The sequence below is a fragment of the Myodes glareolus genome, chromosome 17, assembly GCF_982192425.1.
Source record: "Myodes glareolus chromosome 17, mMyoGla1.1, whole genome shotgun sequence".
Classification (NCBI taxonomy): domain Eukaryota; kingdom Metazoa; phylum Chordata; class Mammalia; order Rodentia; family Cricetidae; genus Myodes; species Myodes glareolus.
In genome coordinates, this window is record NC_142042.1 from 23,382,774 (window position 1) to 23,405,291 (window position 22,518).

Here is a 22,518-nt window from a genome sequence, read left to right on the forward strand (position 1 = left end):
CAACCTATAATCCCAACACTCCTGAGGCAGGAGATAGTGGTATCAAAGCAGTGTGAGCTGCAGAGTGAGAAGCTGCTTTAGTGAACACAGACCAGACAATTAAACCACAGGGCAGGCAGGGTGGTGGGTGTAGCTCACAACTCAGTCCACCACCTGCTTGGAGAATACCTGACCAGAACCCTAACCTAACTTGTCAGTGGAGTTGCTAGCAGCGCTACTCCAAGGACACTTTGTTGTGAATTTCAATTCAAATCCATCTTCATTCACGGAATGTTACCCCTATCCTGGGTGATTAAGTCTCTCTGAGAAAAGGCAAAGAGAAAGTGCTGGCTTCGCATCATACCGTCTTTTGAGCAGGACACCAAACAGCTCACACAGACAACGTAAAGCTGAAAGGAATCACTTGTAAAGGACGCTGTCGTTACCTTGATAAATTCACTTGTACTTCTTCTAGGATAATTTATTTCCTTTACTTTCACTTGTCTCCTGCTAGTGCCTTACTTATATTTATACAGAGCCTATTTTCAGAGTCAGGAGCCTCTAACTTGTTACCTGGAAACCGTTGAAAAACATTGCTGAATTTAATCTGCAAAAAATCCTCTCCATTGCCTGTATTGCACCCTAATTATATATCCTTAGTCTCATATTGGGTATAATTGCTGATTTTAATAAGCAATGTCTAGACTAAGAAAATAGCGCTAATACGTAGTAAACACTCAGTCATTTTTCTTTTACAAAACAAGACAAAATATGTAGCTGTCAATTAGAATTTCTCTCCTGTGTCATTAAAGCCAGCTCCTTTCTACCTGTGGCATGCATTTACGGTGGTGTAAAAATCTCAGGCTGGTACCAACAAACAGCAATGCAGAACTTACAAAAGCATTTCTGCTCTGAAAAATAAAGTGAAACTGGAAATAAATATTTTTCTTTAAAAAATTTTTTTTTGCATTCATAGTTTCATTTAACTTACTGCTATAAACTAAGGTATCCTTCCCAAATTCCTATGTTAAAACCTGAACCCTCAATGTGATGCTGGTCAGAAGTCAGGCTTGAGGAAGCAATTAGGTAACAAAAGGTTCTCTCCAGTTAAGGACCCATCTGGGTTCTTTTCCTCTTCTTTTCTTAAGAAAGGACACAGCAATGTGCCCCTCTGCATCCTGGAAATCAGAGCCCCATGAGATACAATGTATCTAAGTGCCTTGCCCCCGCATCTGGCCTTCACACTAAGCCCCAATGTCCAGATTTTATAGCCATAGTCTTTTGTAATAGTTATCTGCTATGCCCGTGGGATCTCACAAACCTTTGCTGATTTTAAAAACTACTCTTTTGAGTTATACATTTTATTTGATTTGTTTTCCATCGTTTCAGAAGAGACAGAGTCGACTGAAAGACTCCACTCTTGGGAGCAACCATTAAAAGGGGCCGTTTTCACGACTGTCATTCATAGGAGAGGTGATCACTGAGTCAGCTTCTTTTCCCTTTGAGCAGGAAGAGCCGGTCTTCTTGCAGGAGTTCCCAGCAGTCACAGGCTCCAGCCTCCATCAATGATGACAGGGTTGCCCGTTACATAGGCAGACTGCAAGGACAAGCACAGGGGACACACAGTTAGTCACGCTGGACCCAGGGTGTGTTTTGGACATTTCTTAGGACTGGGATAAACAAAACCTTTGATGCTCATGCTAACAGGAAACCATAACTGAACTGTTTGGATGACTTAGAACAGCTGAGCATCCCATGACCTGGAGCACACGGCCCGGAGCAGATGAGTGGGTCACATCCCGCGTACAGTCTGCTTGCCTTCAGAATCACAGTCTTAAGGAGAGGTGGTAGAAAGCATGCAGAAACAGTACGTGCTCTATCATCTTTTTCTGAAGCTCAGGACCATTCAAAGTCAGGTAACTTTCAGACCACTAGTGAGTGTTTTTAATGTGTGTCAGTCATTAAGTGGTCCTATTAACAATGGGGAAAAGAGAATGTTTATTAATTGATAAATTCATGAATTCACACTAAGTATATTTTAAAATCTAGATAGGCAATCATTATTGCAATACACTAACGGGTCAAATTATACTCCATGCTAGACTCAGATGCCCAACTATGTATAACACTAAAGGGTCTTAAAGAAATAGTTATTGGCTTCTGTTTGTCAACATTCCATTTCCCAGAGAACTAAAGCTGAAGTCATGGTAGAAGTTTAAAAATATCCCAACTTGCCAGGCAGTGGTGGCGCACGTCATTAATGCCAGCACTCGGGAGGCAGAGGCAGGTGAATCTCTGAGAGTTCGAGGCCAGCCTGGTCTACAAGAGCTAGTTCCAGGACAGGCTCTAAAGCCTGTCTCGAAAAACAAAAACAAAACAAAACAATAAGAACAACAAAAATCCCAGCTTGTCTTCTGGACATGGACCTGACAAGACCCTTGAAGTCAGTCATGCACAGCAGCTGAGGCTGCCTGTGAACATGAACACTATGTGTTAAGAGGGAGGGAGAGGCTCCTAAAGTCCCTCTTTAAACAAAAGAGCTATTGGCAGTTCATGGCTGCTGAGGGACAGGAGCCATTCTTCCTTAGGATGGTAGCCACTGGTAGTCCATTCGCATGTAAATAACCCCACACTAGAGAGCAACTCCCAGTATGCTCATTAAAAAAAAAAAAAAAAAAAGATAGGAATGGAAACTGGGAGGAGACTGTTGAGAAGAGAGGGCACAAAGGAGATGGGAGAAAGAGAGTAATGGGACTAAACATGGTCAAAATACATTATATAGATGTAGGAAATTGTCAAAGAATTAAAAAGTAAAAAAAAATCTATTCACTTAAAATGGATAATAAACTCTCATGTTTGTCTCCCTAGTTTGACAGAGATCTGAAGCTGAAATCATTGAAAGAGGCAGAAGAAAATACATTTTTTTAATAAAAAATTTAAATACATGAAAACGGTAAAGTGTTTCCTTCAGTAATAATTTTCCTAGCAATTTCCCAGCTTCTAGGAACTGTTGCCAACAGTCTTGAGGAGTGGTACCTAAACCATCTCAACCTTTGTGTCTGTCACGATCACCAACCATCTGGGTGGCACTAAGTTACTGTGAAGAAGAACTAATAGGCAATTCTCCCCACTCCCCCACCCTCTTGCTTTAGAGGCAGACACTGCTGGAGGAGGGGGAGATCTGATTGGACCTCTGCCAGCCACCAGCGCTCAAGGGTGATCACCTGTCCACGCTAAGGCGGGCTTTTCCGCGATACAGCTCACCCCTGCCCCTGTTATTAGCCCCTTGCCTGCACTTCTGTTAGTGACCCCGATAAAAATGCATTGGTTCACCAAGTTAAACACTGGTGCAATTGTTGCTCTGTCTCTCGTGCATCCAGTACAGAAGAGGATGCTGTTATGCTCTGTACCTTGTAAGAGTTTTCTCTTTATCAGTCATACACACTAGTCACGGGGGAAGAAATTTGTTATTAAACAACTGTAAAGTCGAAGAGACAGAGTTAGGCATCTCTACACACAATGACGAACAAGAAGGGAAAAAGTCATGGACCCTCCCAATCAGGTCGCTAGTAAACTAAAGCGACATATACCAACTCTACCCCCAAACACAATTTAAGCTGGTGAGCCTGCTCACATCCGCCTTCAACTCTCACAATCAAGAGGGTTTTATAAAAATTACATTTTATTTGTTGTGTGTGTGTGTGTGTGTGTATGAATGCATGACATGCCAGTGAAGGTCAGAAAACAACTTCTGGGAGTTTGTTCTCTCCATTCACCAGGTCGGTGACAGGCTCGAACTTAACGTCACTGGGCTTGGCAGCAAGGGTCCTTACCCGTGAGTCATCTTGCTAGCCCAGGAGGTTTTTATATTTAATCAGTGTGCTAATAACTGTAATTTTAAAAAGCAAATAACTCAAATACGCATTTTAAAATTTTCCCTATTCATGTATGACATTCCGCTGAGTCATGTATAGCTGAACGAGGAAGGGCCACGGTCACTGATAGGGGTGGCTTTTCTTTGCGTGAAGGAAATCAGAGCTTATTCCTATCATGTGATACAGACCACAGACTCGCAGAACTGTGATGAGGACAAGCAAACAGCAGCCCAGTCTGGTAGAATAACAAATAGGAAGAGAAGTGCTTTGCTTACTTCATCCGAGGCCAAGTACACACAGAGCAGGGCCACTTCTTCTGCAGACGCAAACCTTCCTGTCTTCTGTCTGTTTAGGAAAGTTTGCAGTGCCTGTGGCCAGAGACAGTTCCAGATGAGAGAGGTGGGCTGGCCTGCGTGTGCCCCTGCAACACCATCAAGAAATCTACAGAGGGACTAAGGCTATCAGCTAAGGTTGCTGTGACTTTTTCCACCCATGTTACCCAAACTAGTCATGATATACTGAATCTACAGATACTGTGATCAGTAAGAAAGCAACTAGAGTTGGTCGTGGTGGAATGACGCCTTTGATCCCTGCACTCGGGAGGCAGGGACAGATGGATCTCTGTGAGTCTGAGGCCAGCCTGGTCTATAGAGTGAGTTCCAGGGCAGCCAACGGCTACAAAGAGAAATTCTGTCTCAAAAAAGCAAAACAAAACGAAAATCCCCAAACAACAACAACAAAACAAACACAAATAGAAAGCCACTAGGAATGGCCATCGAGGTCAGTATGGGGAGCTAAGGAAGGAGGGACACAGTGACACCCAGTCCGGGATGCGCAAGACTCTTATCTCAGGACATCAACAAAGCATTAGCAGACATAGAACATCAGACTGACCATCTCAGCCACTTTCAGCGCACGGCTTGGGGGTAATAAATACACACCCAGTGCCATGAGGACCAGGCTCCATCTCTCTTTTCATTGTGCAAACTAAACATCTCCCTCTACTACGCAGTAACGTTCCACTATCCCGGCGTGGTAGCCCCTGCTGTACTTTCTGTCTCTAGGATCTATTTACTCTAGACAAGGAACAGGGCATTTCATGTTTTTCAAAAAATTTTTGGTCCAAAGGTTTGAACCCATTCCAGCTGCGATGTATCTATACCTCTTTGGGGTCGTCTCTGGCTTGTATTCTTTCTTGCAAAGATGGAGTGTCAACCGTTCCTAAACCAAAGAAGACAGTCACTGTGGTTACATCAATTGAAAAGGGAATTAAACCTTACACTTCTTTTACTGGTGATAAGCAAGCAGTGAGATCTTTGCCCTTCCATTTAAATGACACTGTGAACTCCACCTGCCTGGCCGCTAGGGGCGATAACTTTTGTAATGACATCAAAACGCTTTTTAAACACACACACACACACACACACACACACACAGTGATTCTCTCGGACACTAGGCTGGGATCCTGGAGAAGTTACCAGGCATTTTTTTTTTGGTGACACAGTCATGCTGCATTTACTTGCTGATTTTAGATGCGTGTTTTTACACGTCATCTCAAGTGATGCCAACAGGAGTCTTGAGAGAAGCAGAAAGCAGCAAATCTGAGTATCACCAGTTTGCCTTAACGATTTCAAACCATCCTTTTCTGCTGTGTTCCACGGGGATCCTGGGCTCAACTTCACGGTTGCCACAGACCTCGCCTATGTGCATGCTTGTGTGGAACCGTGGCCTTAGGGTCTCAGTCACATCCTGCTACACACAGCAGCTCCTTCACCTCGGCGGGGTCACCTCATCCGCAACAGTGTGAATCTCCACTTTACTGCAGAGGAGACATTCCACTTACCAATTTACAAAATCTTCCTCATTTTGCTTGTCAATAGCTTATGTAAAGTCCAAACTTCTACCAACTAATGTTCACCCCACGTTATCCATAACAGTCCTCAAAATCCTATAGCTGTAAGTGCTGAGCGGGTGTCATATTTTATATGGGGCCATCACTGATAACATGAAATGAAAACCAGTGCGAGCCCACGTCCTCAGATCAAAGCCACCCGGCTGGTGTCTGCCGTGCCACGTCTGCATGCGTGGCTGGAGCGTGGTGACTCACAACCGTGGGCACTGCCCGAGGTGCGCTCACTCCTCCTTTGCTTCTGGGATGGCCTCCGTGACTCACAGCTAGTTCCCTGTTCCAGAGTTTGGAAATTCTAGCTGGGGACACAAAAACATTTTTGAGATCTTTTGCCATTTTTCTCCTGGTAGCCAATGCCATCCAGATCAGCTGTAGTCAAGTCCGACTGTCGAGAGCGTCCTTTTTCTGTGACGCTTGCGCGGCTGCATTTCCACACCCCGAAAACGACACAGACCATCTTAATCTCTGCAGCTCAGACATGAAGGCTACTTAACAGTTTCTCCTGTGTACGTCTGTGGCTCCCAACCCAAGAGCCGAATAGAATCTTCTCCAGGACTTCCTAAATGACACACAGATCTCCCACCAATGCAGCCTCTCCATTCTGGCATGCCCATCCACGTGGACCATGCCAGCTCTGGCTGTAAACTATTGAAAACCTTAGTCCGGGACATACAACACTTCTTTTCGGAGTTTAAATTCCTTGACTTTAACACTTTTTTTTTTAAAAAATATTTATTTATTTATTAATTATGTATACAATATTTTGTCTGTGTGTATGCCCGCAGGCCAGAAGAGGACACCAGATCCCCTTACAGATGGTTGTGAGCCACCATGTGGTTGCTGGGAATTGAACTCAGGATCTCTGGAAGAATAGGTAATGCTCTTAACCGCTGAGCCATCTCTCCAGCCCTAACACTTTTTCTTATGGCAGTGATGGGAAGGGGCAGTTGTAGGAAAAAGACTTTTGTTGCCTTTGATTTTTGAATAACCTCCTCTTCTTGCCTGTTTTCCTTATCTGTGTCAGACACCAGGTGCTCCCCCACCTGCAGTGATGCAGTGCCAGCAGCCACGTTATCACCCCTCACCAATTTCACACCAGAAACCTTGGAAGGGTCCCCGCCATCACAGACTACTCTCTTGCTCTGTGTGTCGGCTCTGTTCTCTCTCGTCCCCAATAAATCTCCTCCATGAGCTCTGCTGCATGGTATGATCTCCATGGCGTTCCTTGGCTCTGATTCGCCAAGTTTATATGAAGCAGCAGCTTCTGCTTTGACAGATCTTCTGTTATCCAGTGCTTTTCAGTGTGCCGTGCACCAGTGTGAGTCTGGGAATCTCTTTTATTTCAAGCTCTGAGAAACCACCCGTGAATGGCAGCCTGAGATATCTTGTTTTCTGCGGGTACTGTTGGGTGCCCTGTGTTCATTTTGGGTTGGTGGAACCAGAAGGAAGTGCACCTGCAGTGACCTAGAAACAGTCTCTCACCCACTAAGAAAAGTGGTTTTGCTGGGTGTAGTGATGCACACTTCCAATCCCAGTAGTGAGGGGGTACAAGCAGGCTGATTCTGTGAGACAGAGACCAGCCTGCTTCACCCAGTGAGTTCCGGCAGCCAGGAAGCCAAACAAACAACACATGAAAAGCAGAGCAGTGTTCTTGCTTCTTTGCAGGAGGGTGGTCACACTACTTTCATAATGGGAGCAAATATTTTGGCTGTGAGAGTCATGTGATCTGTTGCAACCTCTCAACTCTGCCTTTGCAGGAAGAATGCATGAACCACCCAGGTGGGAGCGTCTCCAGCAAGCTTCACTTATAAAACAGGCCACAGCACCCTTGACCTAGGAGCCATTCTGGCGTTATTTGGGACTTTGGCAGATCCCTGTGTTCCATGAGGCTCCCCTTTCCCTCTCTCTGCTGTCTCAGGGGTGTGTTCTCCCCGATAAGGTCAGCATGGTCTGCTTTGAAACAACAGATTCTGGCAAGTTTCGTGTCTCAGCCACTTGAGTCTAAACTGCCCCTCATATGCTGGATTTTAAATCCTTCACATCGAGGTTTCTTCCCAAGTGACTTGGAACTTTGGTCCATCCAAAGCTGAACTGTTCCCTTCACTGGGCCAAACCTTCAGTTTAAATATCCCTCGATGATAAAAAGAAATTGAACACATGATAAACAAGCTGGTGAAAATGTTCCTTATGGTGCCTAATGCAAGGTAAGAAAGGCCAAGTTCACAGCCCTCCCCGCCCGGCTCACCTGGGCACACACAGTTGCATCTGATGCCCTGCTGGATGAAGTCGGCAGCCACAGACTTTGTGAGACCGATCACAGCTGCCTTGGTTGCGCTGTAGACACATCTGTTTTCCACTCCTGGATGGGAAGGGATTACAGACATAGTTTCCTTTAGAAAGGAACACAGCGACATCCCCACCCACCATGTTCACAGTCTTCCCATCAGCTCTCTTTTTATTATTTACTTATAATAAAAAAAATTGAAATCAGCCTTCCATTTAAAGAATGACTGGCCTCCGGCTTTCTCTTCTGTAATGGCGACAGACAGTTCTTGAACGCAGAAAATGCTACCATTATAGGCGGGACCTAACTCGGACTCTGGGGTTGAGATGCTGCATCTAGTCTGTTGCAGCCACCTGATGCTCACTGTCAGTACCGCTGCAGGACACCCTCGTTCCTCTCTAGATCTTCCTGAGTGAAGAAACAAAATGTCCATCTCCCTTGCATTCCGCTCACGTATATTTCACGCATTTATAAGAGGCAGAATGCTGTCTCCGCAGGGATTTCATCTTAAACTCTCAAATCCATCACTGCCGGGCTGTGACATTCTCTCCATTTACTCCTAGCCCTTGGGCTCAGCTTCCCTTCCAGGGCCCAGCTTCCCTGTCTGAGCTGCAATCTCAGACTCGTTCTCACAGGATCTCTCACATACGGGGTACTTTGCGTAACCTTGGCTCCACTGAAGAATATGGAATCTGGTGCGAATCTGTCAGTGCCCACCTGTAACCTAATCCTGCACAAGCAGAGGTGTGAAAATCAAGAAAGGGGAGGTCATGTCAGCTTCGGTGACCTAGTGAACTTGAGGCCAGAGGCTTCCTGACATGCCATCTATGAGAAGCACAAGACAGGATTTGTCCCTTGTGTACTGAGAATTTTTTGGGGGGGGGGGATTCAAGGGGCATCCAGTTCAGTTTGGACTCAATATAGCATTTTGGATCACTTCAGTGATGAATCTTTTCTTCTCCTAACTCAAGTTTCACTTCGATGCATACAGAAGGAATAAAGGGAAAGGCAAAGACAACAATTTTTTTATTCAATTTGATGAGCGGCACATCTATCCGTACAACAGCCCCGATGACATAAGCTTTAAGATCATTTTTTTTTTTAAAGCTGTTCTGAATTCTCATGTGAGTTTTAGGAATTTCTGTATGCTTAGTTCTAAAATACACAGCTCATGAAAGAGAGATAGATAGATAGATAGATAGAGAGAGAGAGAGAGAGTGAACTCAGTCCCCCGCCCCCCACCCCAAGGAAGACATTAGTACCTTTGATGCTCGAGGCCACAGAAGACATGTTGATAATATTGCCAGATTTCTGAGCAAGCATCTGCCAAGACAAAGTAAACACATCTCTGCTCTGCAGGCAGAAGCACTAGCTCACTGACACATTGCATTGGCTCCTAGCCCACCAGACCCCTTTCTTTGTTTTTCATCTTCTGGAGACAGGCTCTTCTTACACTTACAGCCCAGACTGGCCTTGACTTCAAGGTCCTCATACTTCAGCCTTACAAGGGCTTGGATGACAGGAGTCTACTACCAGGTCAGGCTCAATTTAATTATCTTATTAGCTACTAACTTCAAGCTCCGTGAAACAGTCTTACGTAGGAACCCGTAATCTTTGCCCATGCATCAGTAGCACATCCAAACACCCACTGGCATTCCTAAAGCATGCTACTCTCTCCTATGGGCACATTATCAGCAAGACCAAGAATGAACCCTGAGCTAAAAGGCCAGGAGCAAACATCAGTGTGTTCCTGATGGGGGCAGACAATACTTTACATGAATTGAAAGACACAGGACATAGTCCTTGCCCATAGCAGACACTAGTCTGATTGCAGAGGCTGATACAACAAGAAGTCAGCAACAGGGGAGACCTGCAGAGAGCTGAGGAGAGGATGGGGTAGGAAGGGCCCCTCTGGGCTCAGGGGTTGAGGGCATTGCAGAGGAGCTACTGAGGAGGAGGAAGAGGGCTAAAACTATGTCAGTCATAGAAGGAGAATACAAAAACCAAGGTGCTTCAAGGAGGAGGTACTACAAGTGTAAGGTCTCCACAAGGGACCAGGAGGAGGGGCTGGGTCTGGCTGGAATGGAGGCCTGGGAGCAATAAGGGCGCAGAGTGGAACCTAGGCCACCCTGAAGAACTTGTTGACCCCTGAAGGCACGGCAGTCACGACGAAGGATCTAAGGTAGAAGAGAAGTGGAACCTTCAATTTGGGGATTACAGAGCTTACTCTGGTGCCAGGAGCAGAGCAGAGGAGGCAGAGGCAGTGGCTTAGGAGAGCGTGGGAAAAGCAGAGCTGCGGAAAGATCCAGAACACAGGTGGAGTGTGCTTGCTTGCTCAGCATCCCGGAGTATCACCACACCGATAGGGAGGATCAGCCACACTGAGAGGGAACACCAACACGGTAGGACGGCCACCCCCTCACTAAAACGTGGCAGCATCATGAGAAGGGTCTCTGGTACCTAGAAAGGACATTCCGGTGATTCACTTGGTACAACTTTCAAATGCAGATGGCAGGGCCCTGTCCCAGATCTGAAGTCATGTGCAATGAACAATGCTATTAGGAATTTTAATTTAGATGTTATTGACCATTACTCAGATACATGCTTCCAGGTAACAGATAAAGGAAGGTATGGGCACCTATGGATGTTTTGGGAGAAGAAAGAAGGAGTTGAGAGAACTTCTGGGGTTGGGTACCAGTTTCTCAGCGAAGCCACTTGTCAGATGGAGGTCACAGAAAAGAGTACAGGCAATGAAGAGGGAGCGTGGCACAGAGCTCGGACAGCTGCTGGGGACAGGACACAAGCTAGAGACCAGAATGTCTGGCATGTTTGTGACATAATGGAGATCAGTTCTTCCTGGTTCTTTCCAGAAACTGATCTTGACAGGCAATGTAAAGGACTTAGAGATTCTTTACCAGGGTTTAGAAGAAAGGAAAGGAGTTTTGTGACTGATGGGTCCAGAGCTGGGGTGGCCAAGATCATCTACTTCCTTGTATTTTTCTTACTCTCCATATTCATACTCGGGCTAACTATACCCAAGATCAAAGAGTACAGGACACGGGGCTGTAGGGGCTAAGAGCACACAGGTGGGGCTGAGGTGACCAACCACAGCAGGGACACAGCAGGCGGAAGCAACATTTCATTTATATGTCTCTTTCTTTTGAGGCATGGTTTCTCTGAGTAGCCCTGTCTGTCCCGGAACTTGCTTTGTAGACTAGGCTGGCCTCGAACTCACAAGATCCTCTGTTTTATAGTGCTGGGACTAGAGGTGTGTGCCGCAACGTTAGGCTGCAATATACCTTTGTACATGATAAAGGGGACCAAAAAGTCAGGCATAATGCCTCCTGTCTTGCACCCAGAAGGCAAGGAAGACAGATCTTTCTGAGTTCAAAGTTAGTCTGGTCTACATGGCAAGTTCTAATATAGTTAGGGACATGTAAGACCCCATGTCAAACAAAAAAGGGGGTGGGGTGAGGGTTAATAATCTTAAAGGATGAGGAATAGTCATGATGTCTAATAATGCAAAAAAAAAAAAGAAAAGAAAACCAAAACCAAAACACAACAACAACAAAAAACACAAACCCAAGTTTTCAAATCATTTCTTTTCTTATCTGGTTTATCATTTTTTCTTATCTAACATAACCTACTTATAATACTTAGATAATATGCACAGCTCAGTTTAGTATATAGACTGGCTGTGATACAGGCTGTTTCCAGTCTTCTGAAATTCAGGAGTTTCCAAGGCAAAACTCAGGCCTCGGTCACCCCAGTGATGCAAATCGTATACCGGCACTCCCACCACCCACTCAGTTCCGCCTACTGCTTCCATGGCTCTGCGCCCCGCCCCTTGTCCATTTCCAGACTTTCTCCCAGGGACAGCTCTATACCAGCTGTCACAGCACATGGCTCTCCTGGCTCCCCGGAAAGTGGCACTTTTCTGGTGGGGATGCCTGTGGGGTAATGGGCCTAGAACAACTGACTTCCAGGACACTCAAGCGGAGGATCCCTCTGTTTGAATCTAGTTAGTCCAAGTCAGGCACAGCCCTCCTGTCCCCATTGCCAGAGCTCAGTTCAGCTTGTCATTTCTTGGCATTCTGAGTCACTAGATCCAATGTGTGGCCTCTCTCTGGACTGAGAAATCTGATTCATTTAGACAGTGTTTGCTAAATTCTTCTATGTGACCAACCCTGAGAAGACACAGCCAAGGGGAAAGTCAATAAAATGCAGACCCAAAGACCCAAATTTTGCCAGGATGGATCTTCTCTTCTAGTGAGCCTAGCATTCTGCAATTATTCTTCTTACACTATTTCTAACTTGGTCTCTGCCCCTTGGACTGGTTTTGCAAGCAAGGAATGTTTGCTGCCTATTTATCTGTGAACAAAAGTCTTCTACAGTTATTCCTATGTTTTGACCAAATGACCTTTCAGATCATGGGACTTACATCCTGGAAATTAAAAAAAAAAATTTTGTATATTTATTATGTATACAATATTCTGTCTGCGTGTTTGCCTGAAGGCCAGAAGAGGGCACCAGACCTCATTATAGATAGTTGTGAGCCCCCATGTGGTTGCTGGGATACAGGGACCTTTGGAAGAGCAGGCAGTGCTCTTAACTGCTGAGTTATCTCTCCAGCCCCACATTCTGGAAATTTTTAACCTGGTAAATGTGTGTCATCATTAATGATACAGTAAATCCCTAGACAACCAGGGCTGGAAGTGACGTGAAATGTGTCCTCCTCATCCTTAGAGGAACAAGACAGACAACGAGAAGGGACAAATGCCACCTCCAAGGACATGCAGCCTAGTGGCTCAGCGTGTGTTCAGGGATTCAAGTGCCAGTGTCCAAGACCAGGAGTCAAGACGGTCAGTGTCATCTTTCTCACTAAAACTAGGCTGTGCTGCGAAGCCCCCACCCGGGCTCAAAGCTCCCAAGTGTTGAGACGGCAGGTGTTTGCCCTGCGCCTGTGCAGAAGCCGCTCTAGGCAAGTGGTGCTAAGTCCTTCTGATTCCACCTTCCAGTCACAGATACTGTTGTCTAAAAACAAAAATGCATTTTATCAACGTTAGGATCATGAGCTTATGATCTGGCATGGATGACTTAAAAAGCTCACTCATGTATGTGGATGCTCCAGAGGCCAGAAGAGGATCTTGGATGCTGCAGGTTGCAGTCACTACAGGGTACTGAACTCATGTCCTCTGGAAAAGCAGCAAGTGCCATTAACCTCTGAGTCATCCTCCTGCCTGGAAACATACTTTTGAGTCCAGTATTATGTGGACTGACCAAAGATCCTCTTAAAGCACTAATCAAGTACTCCAAAGCAGACCTTCAAGCTGGGCGTGGTGGCGCACGCCTTTATTCCCAGCACTTGGAGGGAGAGGCAGACGGGTTTCTATGAGTTCAAGGCCAGTTTGGTCCACATAGTGAGTTTCAGGACAGTCAGAGCTCTGTAGTTAGATAGTGTTTTGGGTAGGGGGACATGTATACCTTCCTTGGAGCTGAATGGGTTCTGTCTTCTGTCAAGCCCATTCACCGTCTGCTCCTATTGGTTTAAAAACTCATGTCTGGTCAGGGCCACACACTTATACCCTATAGAGCACCCGGAAGAGTTCTTCACTCTAAAAGGCACATAATGATTTGTTTGAAAAGGAGAATGTAGGTTGGACATGGTAGTGCACATCTTTAATCCCAGCACTGGGGAGACAGAGACAAGGAGATCTCTGTGAGTTCGAGGCTAGCCTCCTAGTCTATATCCACCAGCCAGGGTCACAGAGTGAGACTGTGTCTCAGACAAAAGAAAGGGGCTGGAGAGATGGCTCAGTAATTAAGAGCACTGGCTGCTGTGATGCCTGTAACTCCAGTCCCAGGGGATTTGATGCCTTCTTCCGGCCTCTGGGAATACACAGATATACATGCAGGTAAAACACATAAAATATTAAAATAAAATACTTTTTTAAAAAAGAAGAAACATAAGTCTTTGAGGTGGACAAAAGCCCTGGGGCATAAGCACCTTGAGAGTGTGTGCTCAGACCCGGAAGGGTGAGCTCCTGGGCTTCATAAACTGATCTATCACTTGCTTGTTGCGTGAGCCTGGGCTCCTTTCCTCCCGTCTCAGGTTTACCCTGTGTGTAGTCAGCTGCTGTGACGAAACTTCACTGACCTCACGGGACTATGCTGCTGCTGCAGCAAGGAGCCAGTCCATTGCTTCCTTTCGTTCTCTCTGAGGATCCCAATCTGCCAGTGAGGTCAAAGGGGGCCCCACTGCTACCCTAGCTCCTTTGTCCACATGGTACCCATAACCACCCCAATTTATATCACCTGTCAACTGAGTTTCTCACCCCTCCATAAAGGGACTCTCTTCAAAAAAGAACTTTGTCAAGTTCCTTGGAGGGTCCGCCTCAGTGTAGCATGTGGTCTGGCTTGTTGAGATGCTTAGTCAATATTCCTCAAATGTAAGAACTGGAAAGTTAAACAGATTAATCTCCATAAACTGCCTTGCTATAAATGCTCCATCCACATTAGTCAACTGCTAGCTACGATCACACTCAAATACACATGCGTGCATATCGTCTGTGGACCCCGTGGGAAAGATGGCGCCCTGCTTCTGCTGTCCGTCCTCTTACTTTGGGAAGGAATGCCTTGATCATCAGGTACATGCTGCGGACGTTGAGGTTCATTGAGAAGTCCCAGTCTTTTTCCTCGCAATCCAGGATGGTCCCATGGTGGACAAAACTGAACGAGCAATTAAACAGAGGAGAAAAAAAAAACATGATTAAAGACTCACCAGGAAAGTACTTGCTGGCAACCCTGTGGACAACCCCTAGGGTTATAAGAACAAGACAACACACACACACACACACACACACACACACACACTCACTCACACACAAATGTTAAAAATAAAGGAAGAAAGAAAAAAGAAATCATTTTTTTCGAAAGAACACGGCAGGAACTGCCAAATAAAAGAATCTCTATACCAAGGGCTTTGGAAACTCCAGAGCTTAGAAACAGAAAGGGAACAAGGACAGTGGGGCCATTTGATTCCTGTTTCCAGGGCAACAGTGCCCTCAGGTGGCACAGGTTAAAGTTCTACAGGGAAATCAAAACTGGCAAGACAATCTGTGTCTCCCTTGCCAGTGTAGCAAAGCAACATCGTAGCTGTTTGCGTCTGGGACAGTGCAGGAAGGAGAACAAACAGATCCTGAATCAACCTTGCCCCCCTGCAAGTCATTCTTCCTCAGGGGAGCTTCCTGAACATGGCATCCTTACAGACTCGGTCCTCTGGTCTGAGACTACGGTAGTCAAATATAAGATGCAGTCGGGAACAATTCCCATGTACTACAGGATTTCCGGTTCGTCACTCGGTAAGCTTCCTCTAGCAAGAACCACACACAGTCTCCTGCATCTTCCGCAATGCTGAAGCTGAATGGATGCTCAAAATCCAATTATTATATCTCCAGAAACAGCCTTATAGAAGGACAAGCGGACCATTTACAAAAGGAAACACCAGAAACCACTGCTTTGCTTAATTTACACACTTTGCACCGGTGCTCAAGTGCTCACTCCCTTCCTTAGCTTTACTGTGGGCCCCAAGTTTCACGTCAAACGACATAGTTGTCTCATTTACTGAACAGTCCAGTGACGTGTGACATCAAGCCTGTCACATGCCGTGTTTTGTCAGTTAATCTTTCTTTCATACGATCAACAATCATTTAATAAGACCATAGAAAACGTTCTCGGAGAGAAATCAAAAGTTTGCAGTTACCCAGCGACATTGAAGAGCACATCGATTTTCTCGACTTCGGAGGCAAACTGATCAATTTGCTTTTTCTTCGTGACGTCAAGGACCCGAGTTTGGATACCTGAAGAATACAGTAAAAGACGGTATTTACAAAGAACTCATGAACTACGTAACCTTGAAGATTTGGCGTGCACGTGCTTGGCGGCGTGCAGTGTGAATAACGTAGCATTTCCATTTAGGCGGCGTAGGACTCATAGCCATCAAAGGCATTAGCCCTCTCAAGAGTGTCTTTAACTCGCACAGATCTCAGGCCAGAGACACGGCTCAGTGTCTAGAAGGGCTTATTGCTCTACCAGAGGACTGGAACTCACATCCCAGCCGTCACATCAGGTGACTCACAGATGCCTGTACCTCCAGCTCTGGGGGATCTTACGTCACTTTCTGGCCTCTGCGGCACTCACATATACACATGCTCACACACACAGATAAAAAGTAAAACAGAAAGCCGGGCGGTGGTGGCGCACGCCTTTAATCCCAGCACTCGGGAGGCAGAGGCAGGTGGATCTTTGTGAGTTCGAAGCCAGCCTCGTCTACAAGAGCTGGTTCCAGAACAGGCTCCAAAGCTACAGAGAAACCCTGTCTCGAAAAACCAAAAAAAAAAACAAACAAACAAAAAAAACCAGATCCTTAGAAACCTCTCCTAAAGATGTACAAATCGTAAAGGGTCATCTTCCGCCCCTCAGTAATCCCTGTTAGAGTCCACAGCTGTTGTTAAGGGCACTGTGGGCTTTTCAGACCACCTGGATTTGATTCTTAGCACCCCTGCTAACAACCTTCTGTGACTCCAGTTCAAGAGGTTCCATCGCCCTCTTTTGGCCTCCATGGGTACTGCACCCACTTGGGGCAGTACCCCATCCACACACATCAAATAAAAATTAAAAATTCGTAAAAAAAATAATAACCTCTGTGTTCTATAGTGGGTTCTACTTTTCACGAAATGTCTCTATCTTCCTTCCAGCAATATAAAACTAAAGAGAAAACGCAACAAACAGAAGACCAATGAATTCCCACCTGTCACGTAGCTTTTAACGGGGCTACGAACATTTTTGCAAGAACACGAGAGGATCATACTATATTCCTTGGCGCAAGGCTGCTCCAGAGCAGCCAGGGGCAGCAGCAAAGTCGTCATTAATAGTTAACCTGACAGCTGTTAGTTCTCACAGACCTTTGTAATCGGGAGCAAAAACCCCCTCAACAGGTAACCTTAAGTACGTCCCTTCAGATTTCCTCCTTCCGCTTCTGCCTGAGCGTACTATTTTCTGCAGATCACGGAACACAGACTCGTTATGAAGGAGTCAGACTCTAAGGGACAGGAGTCTGGAGCGGCTCCCAGTGTTTCCTTTCAATGCCGGAGTCTTTGTTTTCTGATACCGGGCTGATGCTGAACTGGCACGCAGGCTGCTCACCTGGGTAATTTTCCAGCTCCTGGAGTTTGGATTCGTTGATATCTGTGGCTATGACTTTGGCTCCTTCTCTTGCAAAAGCCTGCCAGAAATAAAATACAAATCAGTCCTTTGCTTACTGGAATAAATTGTCTCAAAAGTGGAAAACATTTTTCCTTTTTATTGTGTTCCCGATAAAATAGGTGGAATTTTCATCTACCGAGCCTGGTTTCCACTCACCCCAACATCATTTTTTTTATCGGTCATTAGGGCAGCACAATATACATTGTATTTTGCATCTGATTTTGTCTTTTTATTATCAAACAATACAGTATTTTTTAAAAACAACTCTAACTCAAGGCTGGAGAGATGGTTCAGGGTTTAAAAGCTGCCTACTCTTCCAGAGGATCTGGGTTTGGTTCCCAGCACCCATATGGCTAATAATTGTTTGTGTCTCCAACTCCAAGAGATCTGATAACCTCTTGTGACCTTCTCAGACACCAGATGTGCCCTCGGCATACGTGTATATACCTGTAGGCAAAGCACTCTACATAAAATAAATATAAATAAATAAATATTTAAAAAACCCACAGACACTAACTCAGAGCTGGGTGTGTTAACACTCGCCTTTGATCCCAGCACTTGAGAAGCAGAGGCACATGGGTAGAGGGATCTCCGTGAGTTTGAGGCCAACCTAGTTTGCAGAGTTCTAGGGCAGCCAGGACTACATAGTGAGATCCTGTTTCAACAAACAACCCTGCAATACCTGTTTCTAGAATAATGCTGCTATTCTGCGATCAGACCCTATCTATGTTTCTACTTCCCTATTTTTTTTATTTGTTTATTGTGAATGCGTTTGTTTGTGTGTGGGCATGAACCACAGTATGCATATAAGAATCATTTTCTCCTCCTCTTTTCAGGGGTCAAAGTTAGGTCTCAGGGCCTTTACCTGCGGAGCCAGCAGCAACTTCATAAATGCCAATCACAGACAGCGATGTATTCCTACTGCAGTGTTAGTCAGGTAGTGGGGTGATGAGGGAGAAATCGAGGTACCTCAGCAAAAAACAAAACAAAACAAAACAAAAACAAACAAACAAACAAAAAAACGAGCCGAGAGTTTTATAACTCTCAGGTTCTTGAACTGACTGATGCAGTGGCAGAGAGCTATGTGCCCTGTAGAGTCAAGTCAGCGCCTCACGGTGCAGATAAACTGGGACAGAGAGTATGATTCCGGGTCAAAGGTCACGTGATGCTATGTAAGCACAAGGAATTCCTTCCTTCTGCTCAGTCAGGGATTTTTCTTTTGAACTTTAGATATGTGGGTTGGCAAGATGGTTCAGTGGATAGGGACTTGAAGAAATTCCCGCACAGTGGGGGCTCCCAGGGGGAGCTCCCTCACAGACCCTGGTTAGGCACAAACCACACCCAAACACCTGTTTTCACAGAGAGGTCCTTTATTAAGCAGGAAGAAAAGTTTAACTGTTGCCTTTTGACTCAGGCAGAAAAACAGCAGCAAATGACCTTGCAGATGTAATTTTTTTTTTCTCAAGACAGGGTTTCTCTCTGTAGCTTTGGAACCTGTCCTGGAACTCACTCTGTAGACCAGGCTGGCCTAGAACTCACAGAGATCCTCCTGCCTCTGCCTCCCGAGTGCTGGGATTAAAGGTGTGCGCCACCACCACCTGGCGCAGGTATAATTGCTAAGAAGAAAAACTAGGGGAGGCCTATGTCAGAATGGGCTAGGATGCAGTGTATGTTTTGATTGGGCGTGCTAATTAGGTGAACCAAGAGAGGCCTTTCATTGCCGGACCTTGACAGTCAGCCTCGGGAGGAGGAAGTGGCCAAACAAGGGCTAATAAGGGAATTAATTGGTGGCTAGCTTTAGGGAGGTAATCTATGGTTTACAAGGGAGAGGGAAGGCCTGCCAGCGCCCGTTGGCCAAACCCGGGCTTGCTAGAGCTTTTCAGTACTCACCACACAAACCTAGGGACCTGGGTTCAACCCTGGAGTCCATGGCAAAGAGAAAGGGTAAAACCAATCCCACAGGGTTGTCTTCTGATCTCCACACTCGCATCCTGGTGCATGTGCTACCACTGCTACACACACGCACTGCACACACACGCACTGCACACACACGCACTGCACACACACACACTGCACACACACGCACTGCACACACATATCACACACTGCACACACACACTGCACACACATGCACTGCACACACACACTGCACACACACGCACTGCACACACACACACTGCACACACACGCACTGCACACACATATCACACACTGCACACGCACACACATACACTGCACATACATACACCATACATCACACAATACACCATACCCACCACACACATGCACACTGCACACACATGCACCATACACCACATCCACCACACACCCACCACACACCCACCACACACCCACACACACCATATACCACACCCACACCTCACACACACACTGCACACACATATACCATACACATATCACATGCGTACACACACTGCACATACATACACCATACACCACACACATACACTACACCCACCACACACATGCTGCACATATATACACCACATACCGCACACATACACCACACCCACCACACAGCACACACATACTCCACACACACACACCGCATACATACACACCATACACCACACAGCACACACATACTCCACACACACACACACACACACACACCACATACATACACACCATACACCACACAGCACACACATAGAAGCACACATGCACACACCACGCATACACACACTAACAAACAGGAAAAGACAGAAGTACTAAAGGTAAGAACAGCAGTGAGAGGCCGCAAATATAGCTCAGTGGCAGGCATGTGCACTTAGCGTGTGCGCTTAGCCTGTACACTTAGCCTGTGTGCTTAGCTTGCTTGAGAACCGGGGTTCAATTCCAAGCTGTAAAAAGAAAGAAAAATAAGGAGAAAACCAAAGCAAAGGAAGAAGAAAGACAGGGAAGAGGAAGAGAAACCAGTAAACGAGAAGGAAATAACCTTGGCACCAGTCCGCACACGTCCAGACAGTGAATAAGCCACAGTCGGCACGAACTTACTAAAGCCGAGGCCCGTCCAATCCCTTGAGCGGCGGCCGTCAGGACAATAACTTTGCCTTCCAGTCGGCCCATGGTGGTGAAAGACCCGGATAAATCCAGACCGCTCTAGCAGAAAGAGTAGAGTCAAAAATCTAGCAGGGAGAGAAGAACCAAAAATCTAGGTTAGCCGGTTCAATGACTCTGTTCCAGGAACTAACTCACCATAAAGTTAGATTATAATCTTGAGAATAATCTTGAGAAACGGGGAGTTACTCCCTTGTAATGATCACTGGTATTTTCGGAATTTTCCAATAACGCCCTCGCTACCCCCTTTGGGTTGTGGTTTCTTCCCCTAAATACTCCTCCCAGCTACTTGGGGGTCGAACTCCTCTACCCCTGCATGGGAAATGAGTTTCGGCCCCAGTGCACTGGTTCCTGTCCTGTCAATAAACCTCGTGTGATTGCAGCAAGGACGGTCTCTCGTGAGTTCCTGGTGGGTGAGAGTCTTCCCGCACCGGGGGTCTTTCAGTGGAACCTGCAGCTTAATCCAAAGACACAGCCTTGAATGACCCACGTGCAAATCAGCTGTGCAGGTGGTAAATGATATCTTGTTCCTTTAAGAACGTGGAGGAAGGGCCTCTGTCCACACTACCCCACCACTCACTGCGAAGGAGGGCTTCCCTTAGAAGCGTCCCTTGCTCAGCTGACTGAGGAGATGACTGGTGAGGGACACTGGGCTGGGGTCCAGTTTTTGCCCTTTTTCCATCCTCTAACGCTGAGACCAGAGAGCTCCCCTTTCCCTCGCCGTCCCCCACGGCCTGGCCCACGTTTTAAGGCATCGTTGTTTCTGCCCGGCCTTGCTATTTGGGACTCTTTTTTAGTTTCTCCTTTGAAAACTATTAACCTGGCTCACACTGTTCTGAAAAGTGCCAGCCAGCAGTTTCCTGGAGCCCCAGTAATCAGCATTCTGAGATGAACATCCCTTGTCTTCTTAGACACCCCCCTCTTTCCTTCCATACCCCCCACAGACCCTCAGAGGAGATGCTGATCCATCCATCACCTGACATTACTGACAAATCTCCCTATTATTTGATCACTGCTGGCAAAGGCACAAAGGAAAACACTTCAACCTCCTCTCTGTTCTTCCATCCAAGTCCTGTAGCTACTGCACAGAGGGTGGGCTCAGAAAATAAAAGCCTTCATTGTCTTGAGTCACCTGTTCCTTCCTCGGCAAATTCCTGCTGAGTCACAGAGGCAGACCCCTGGGGTTTGTCCTTGTCCCTTGAAAAGATTTCACCGTAGGTCTTAAGATTCACTGACCAGAAGGACTGGAAAATCAAATCACAGCCCATACCTTCTTTTTGTACAAGTCTGTCTCCATTCTGAAGGCAGGAACCACTATGCTGTGGTGTTAAAAATAAATGAGCTTCTGTCTGGAACCTGACCTGCCCCAACTCATGACCCTGACTTGTTTTTTGGAAATATCCAAACCCTCCCAATATTTATGGGGACCACATGGGGACCATAAGGCGATGGCTGTGGGATTTTCTAGATTATTCCGTACTTACTGTTTTGTTGTCTTCTGTAAACCTGCCTTGCAAGTTCTCGTGATTTTACTCCTTAAAAGGGTCCTAAGAAACAGACTCAGGGCTGCGCTCCCTTTAACCAGGCTTAGGAGGCAGCCACTGGCCAGCTCTCAGAGTAACACCTTGGATTTCTAGTAGGAGAGGCTCAGAGCACTTTCAGGAATTTCAAACATTTTCACGAGCCAAAGTTTACTCAGGACAGGTACTGGAAAAAGTTCTCTTTCTTGAGCTATTTTCAAATACCAACACATACAGGAGGGTTTCCAACTCCCTTAAGGAGCTATCCCATTCTATAAGGCGATATGGAGAGCGAGGCCACACGAGTTCCACGTGTCATTCCCCCAGAGTTTTGTTATAAACCATTAGAAAAATCTTACTTTAGAACAGCGAGTCCACACGGCCCTCCAGATTCCTTCAGAAGACAGACTTCAGATCTTTGTGCAGGAGAAGTCACATGCTCCTTAAATGCATGCTGGGAGGTGGAGTTCAGGCTCCTCCGAAAGCCTTTGTAAATTCAAGTTTTGTGAGCTTTTTAGCCGAGGCAACCAGCTGCGTACTTTATATGTGTCCATGCTGCCATCTACTGGACAGAGCACAGAACTACTAATGGCAAACAGGAAGCCG

The 22,518-nt window shown here is 46.1% G+C and overlaps 1 protein-coding gene across 5 annotated transcripts; it reads right to left on the minus strand.

Annotated features, from left to right (window-relative positions):
• Positions 1-1,324: 1,324 nt before the first annotated feature.
• Bdh2 (3-hydroxybutyrate dehydrogenase 2) lies at positions 1,325-22,425 on the minus strand. 5 transcript variants are annotated; one of them, XM_048456928.3, is made up of 10 exons: positions 22,272-22,425; positions 20,330-20,460; positions 17,252-17,330; positions 15,810-15,906; positions 14,668-14,776; positions 9,310-9,370; positions 8,009-8,122; positions 5,017-5,075; positions 4,130-4,222; positions 1,325-1,576 (listed from the first exon to the last, which is right to left on the minus strand). In XM_048456928.3, the coding sequence occupies exons 2-10, from the start codon at positions 20,399-20,401 to the stop codon at positions 1,523-1,525; spliced, it is 738 nt and encodes a 245-aa protein (XP_048312885.1). In that variant the 5' UTR covers positions 20,402-20,460; positions 22,272-22,425; the 3' UTR covers positions 1,325-1,522. The 5 variants fall into 5 exon arrangements, with proteins under 5 accessions (XP_048312885.1, XP_085533805.1, XP_085533807.1 ...); XM_085677679.2 differs by having other exon boundaries at positions 20,330-20,486; positions 22,272-22,390; XM_085677681.2 differs by lacking the exon at positions 22,272-22,425 and adding an exon at positions 21,877-22,016.
• Positions 22,426-22,518: the final 93 nt, after the last annotated feature.

Coding starts and splice junctions, on each gene's coding strand:
- Bdh2 (XM_048456928.3), bottom strand. CDS start 20,401: ATGGGCCGACTGGAAGGCAAAGTTATTGTCCTGACGGCCGCCGCTCAA. Junction 15,907..17,251: donor GGAGCTGGAAAATTACCCAG/GTGAGCAGCCTG, acceptor TGTATTCTTCAG/GTATCCAAACTCGGGTCCTT. Junction 5,076..8,008: donor ATGCAACTGTGTGTGCCCAG/GTGAGCCGGGCG, acceptor TCTTTGGTTTAG/GAACGGTTGACACTCCATCT.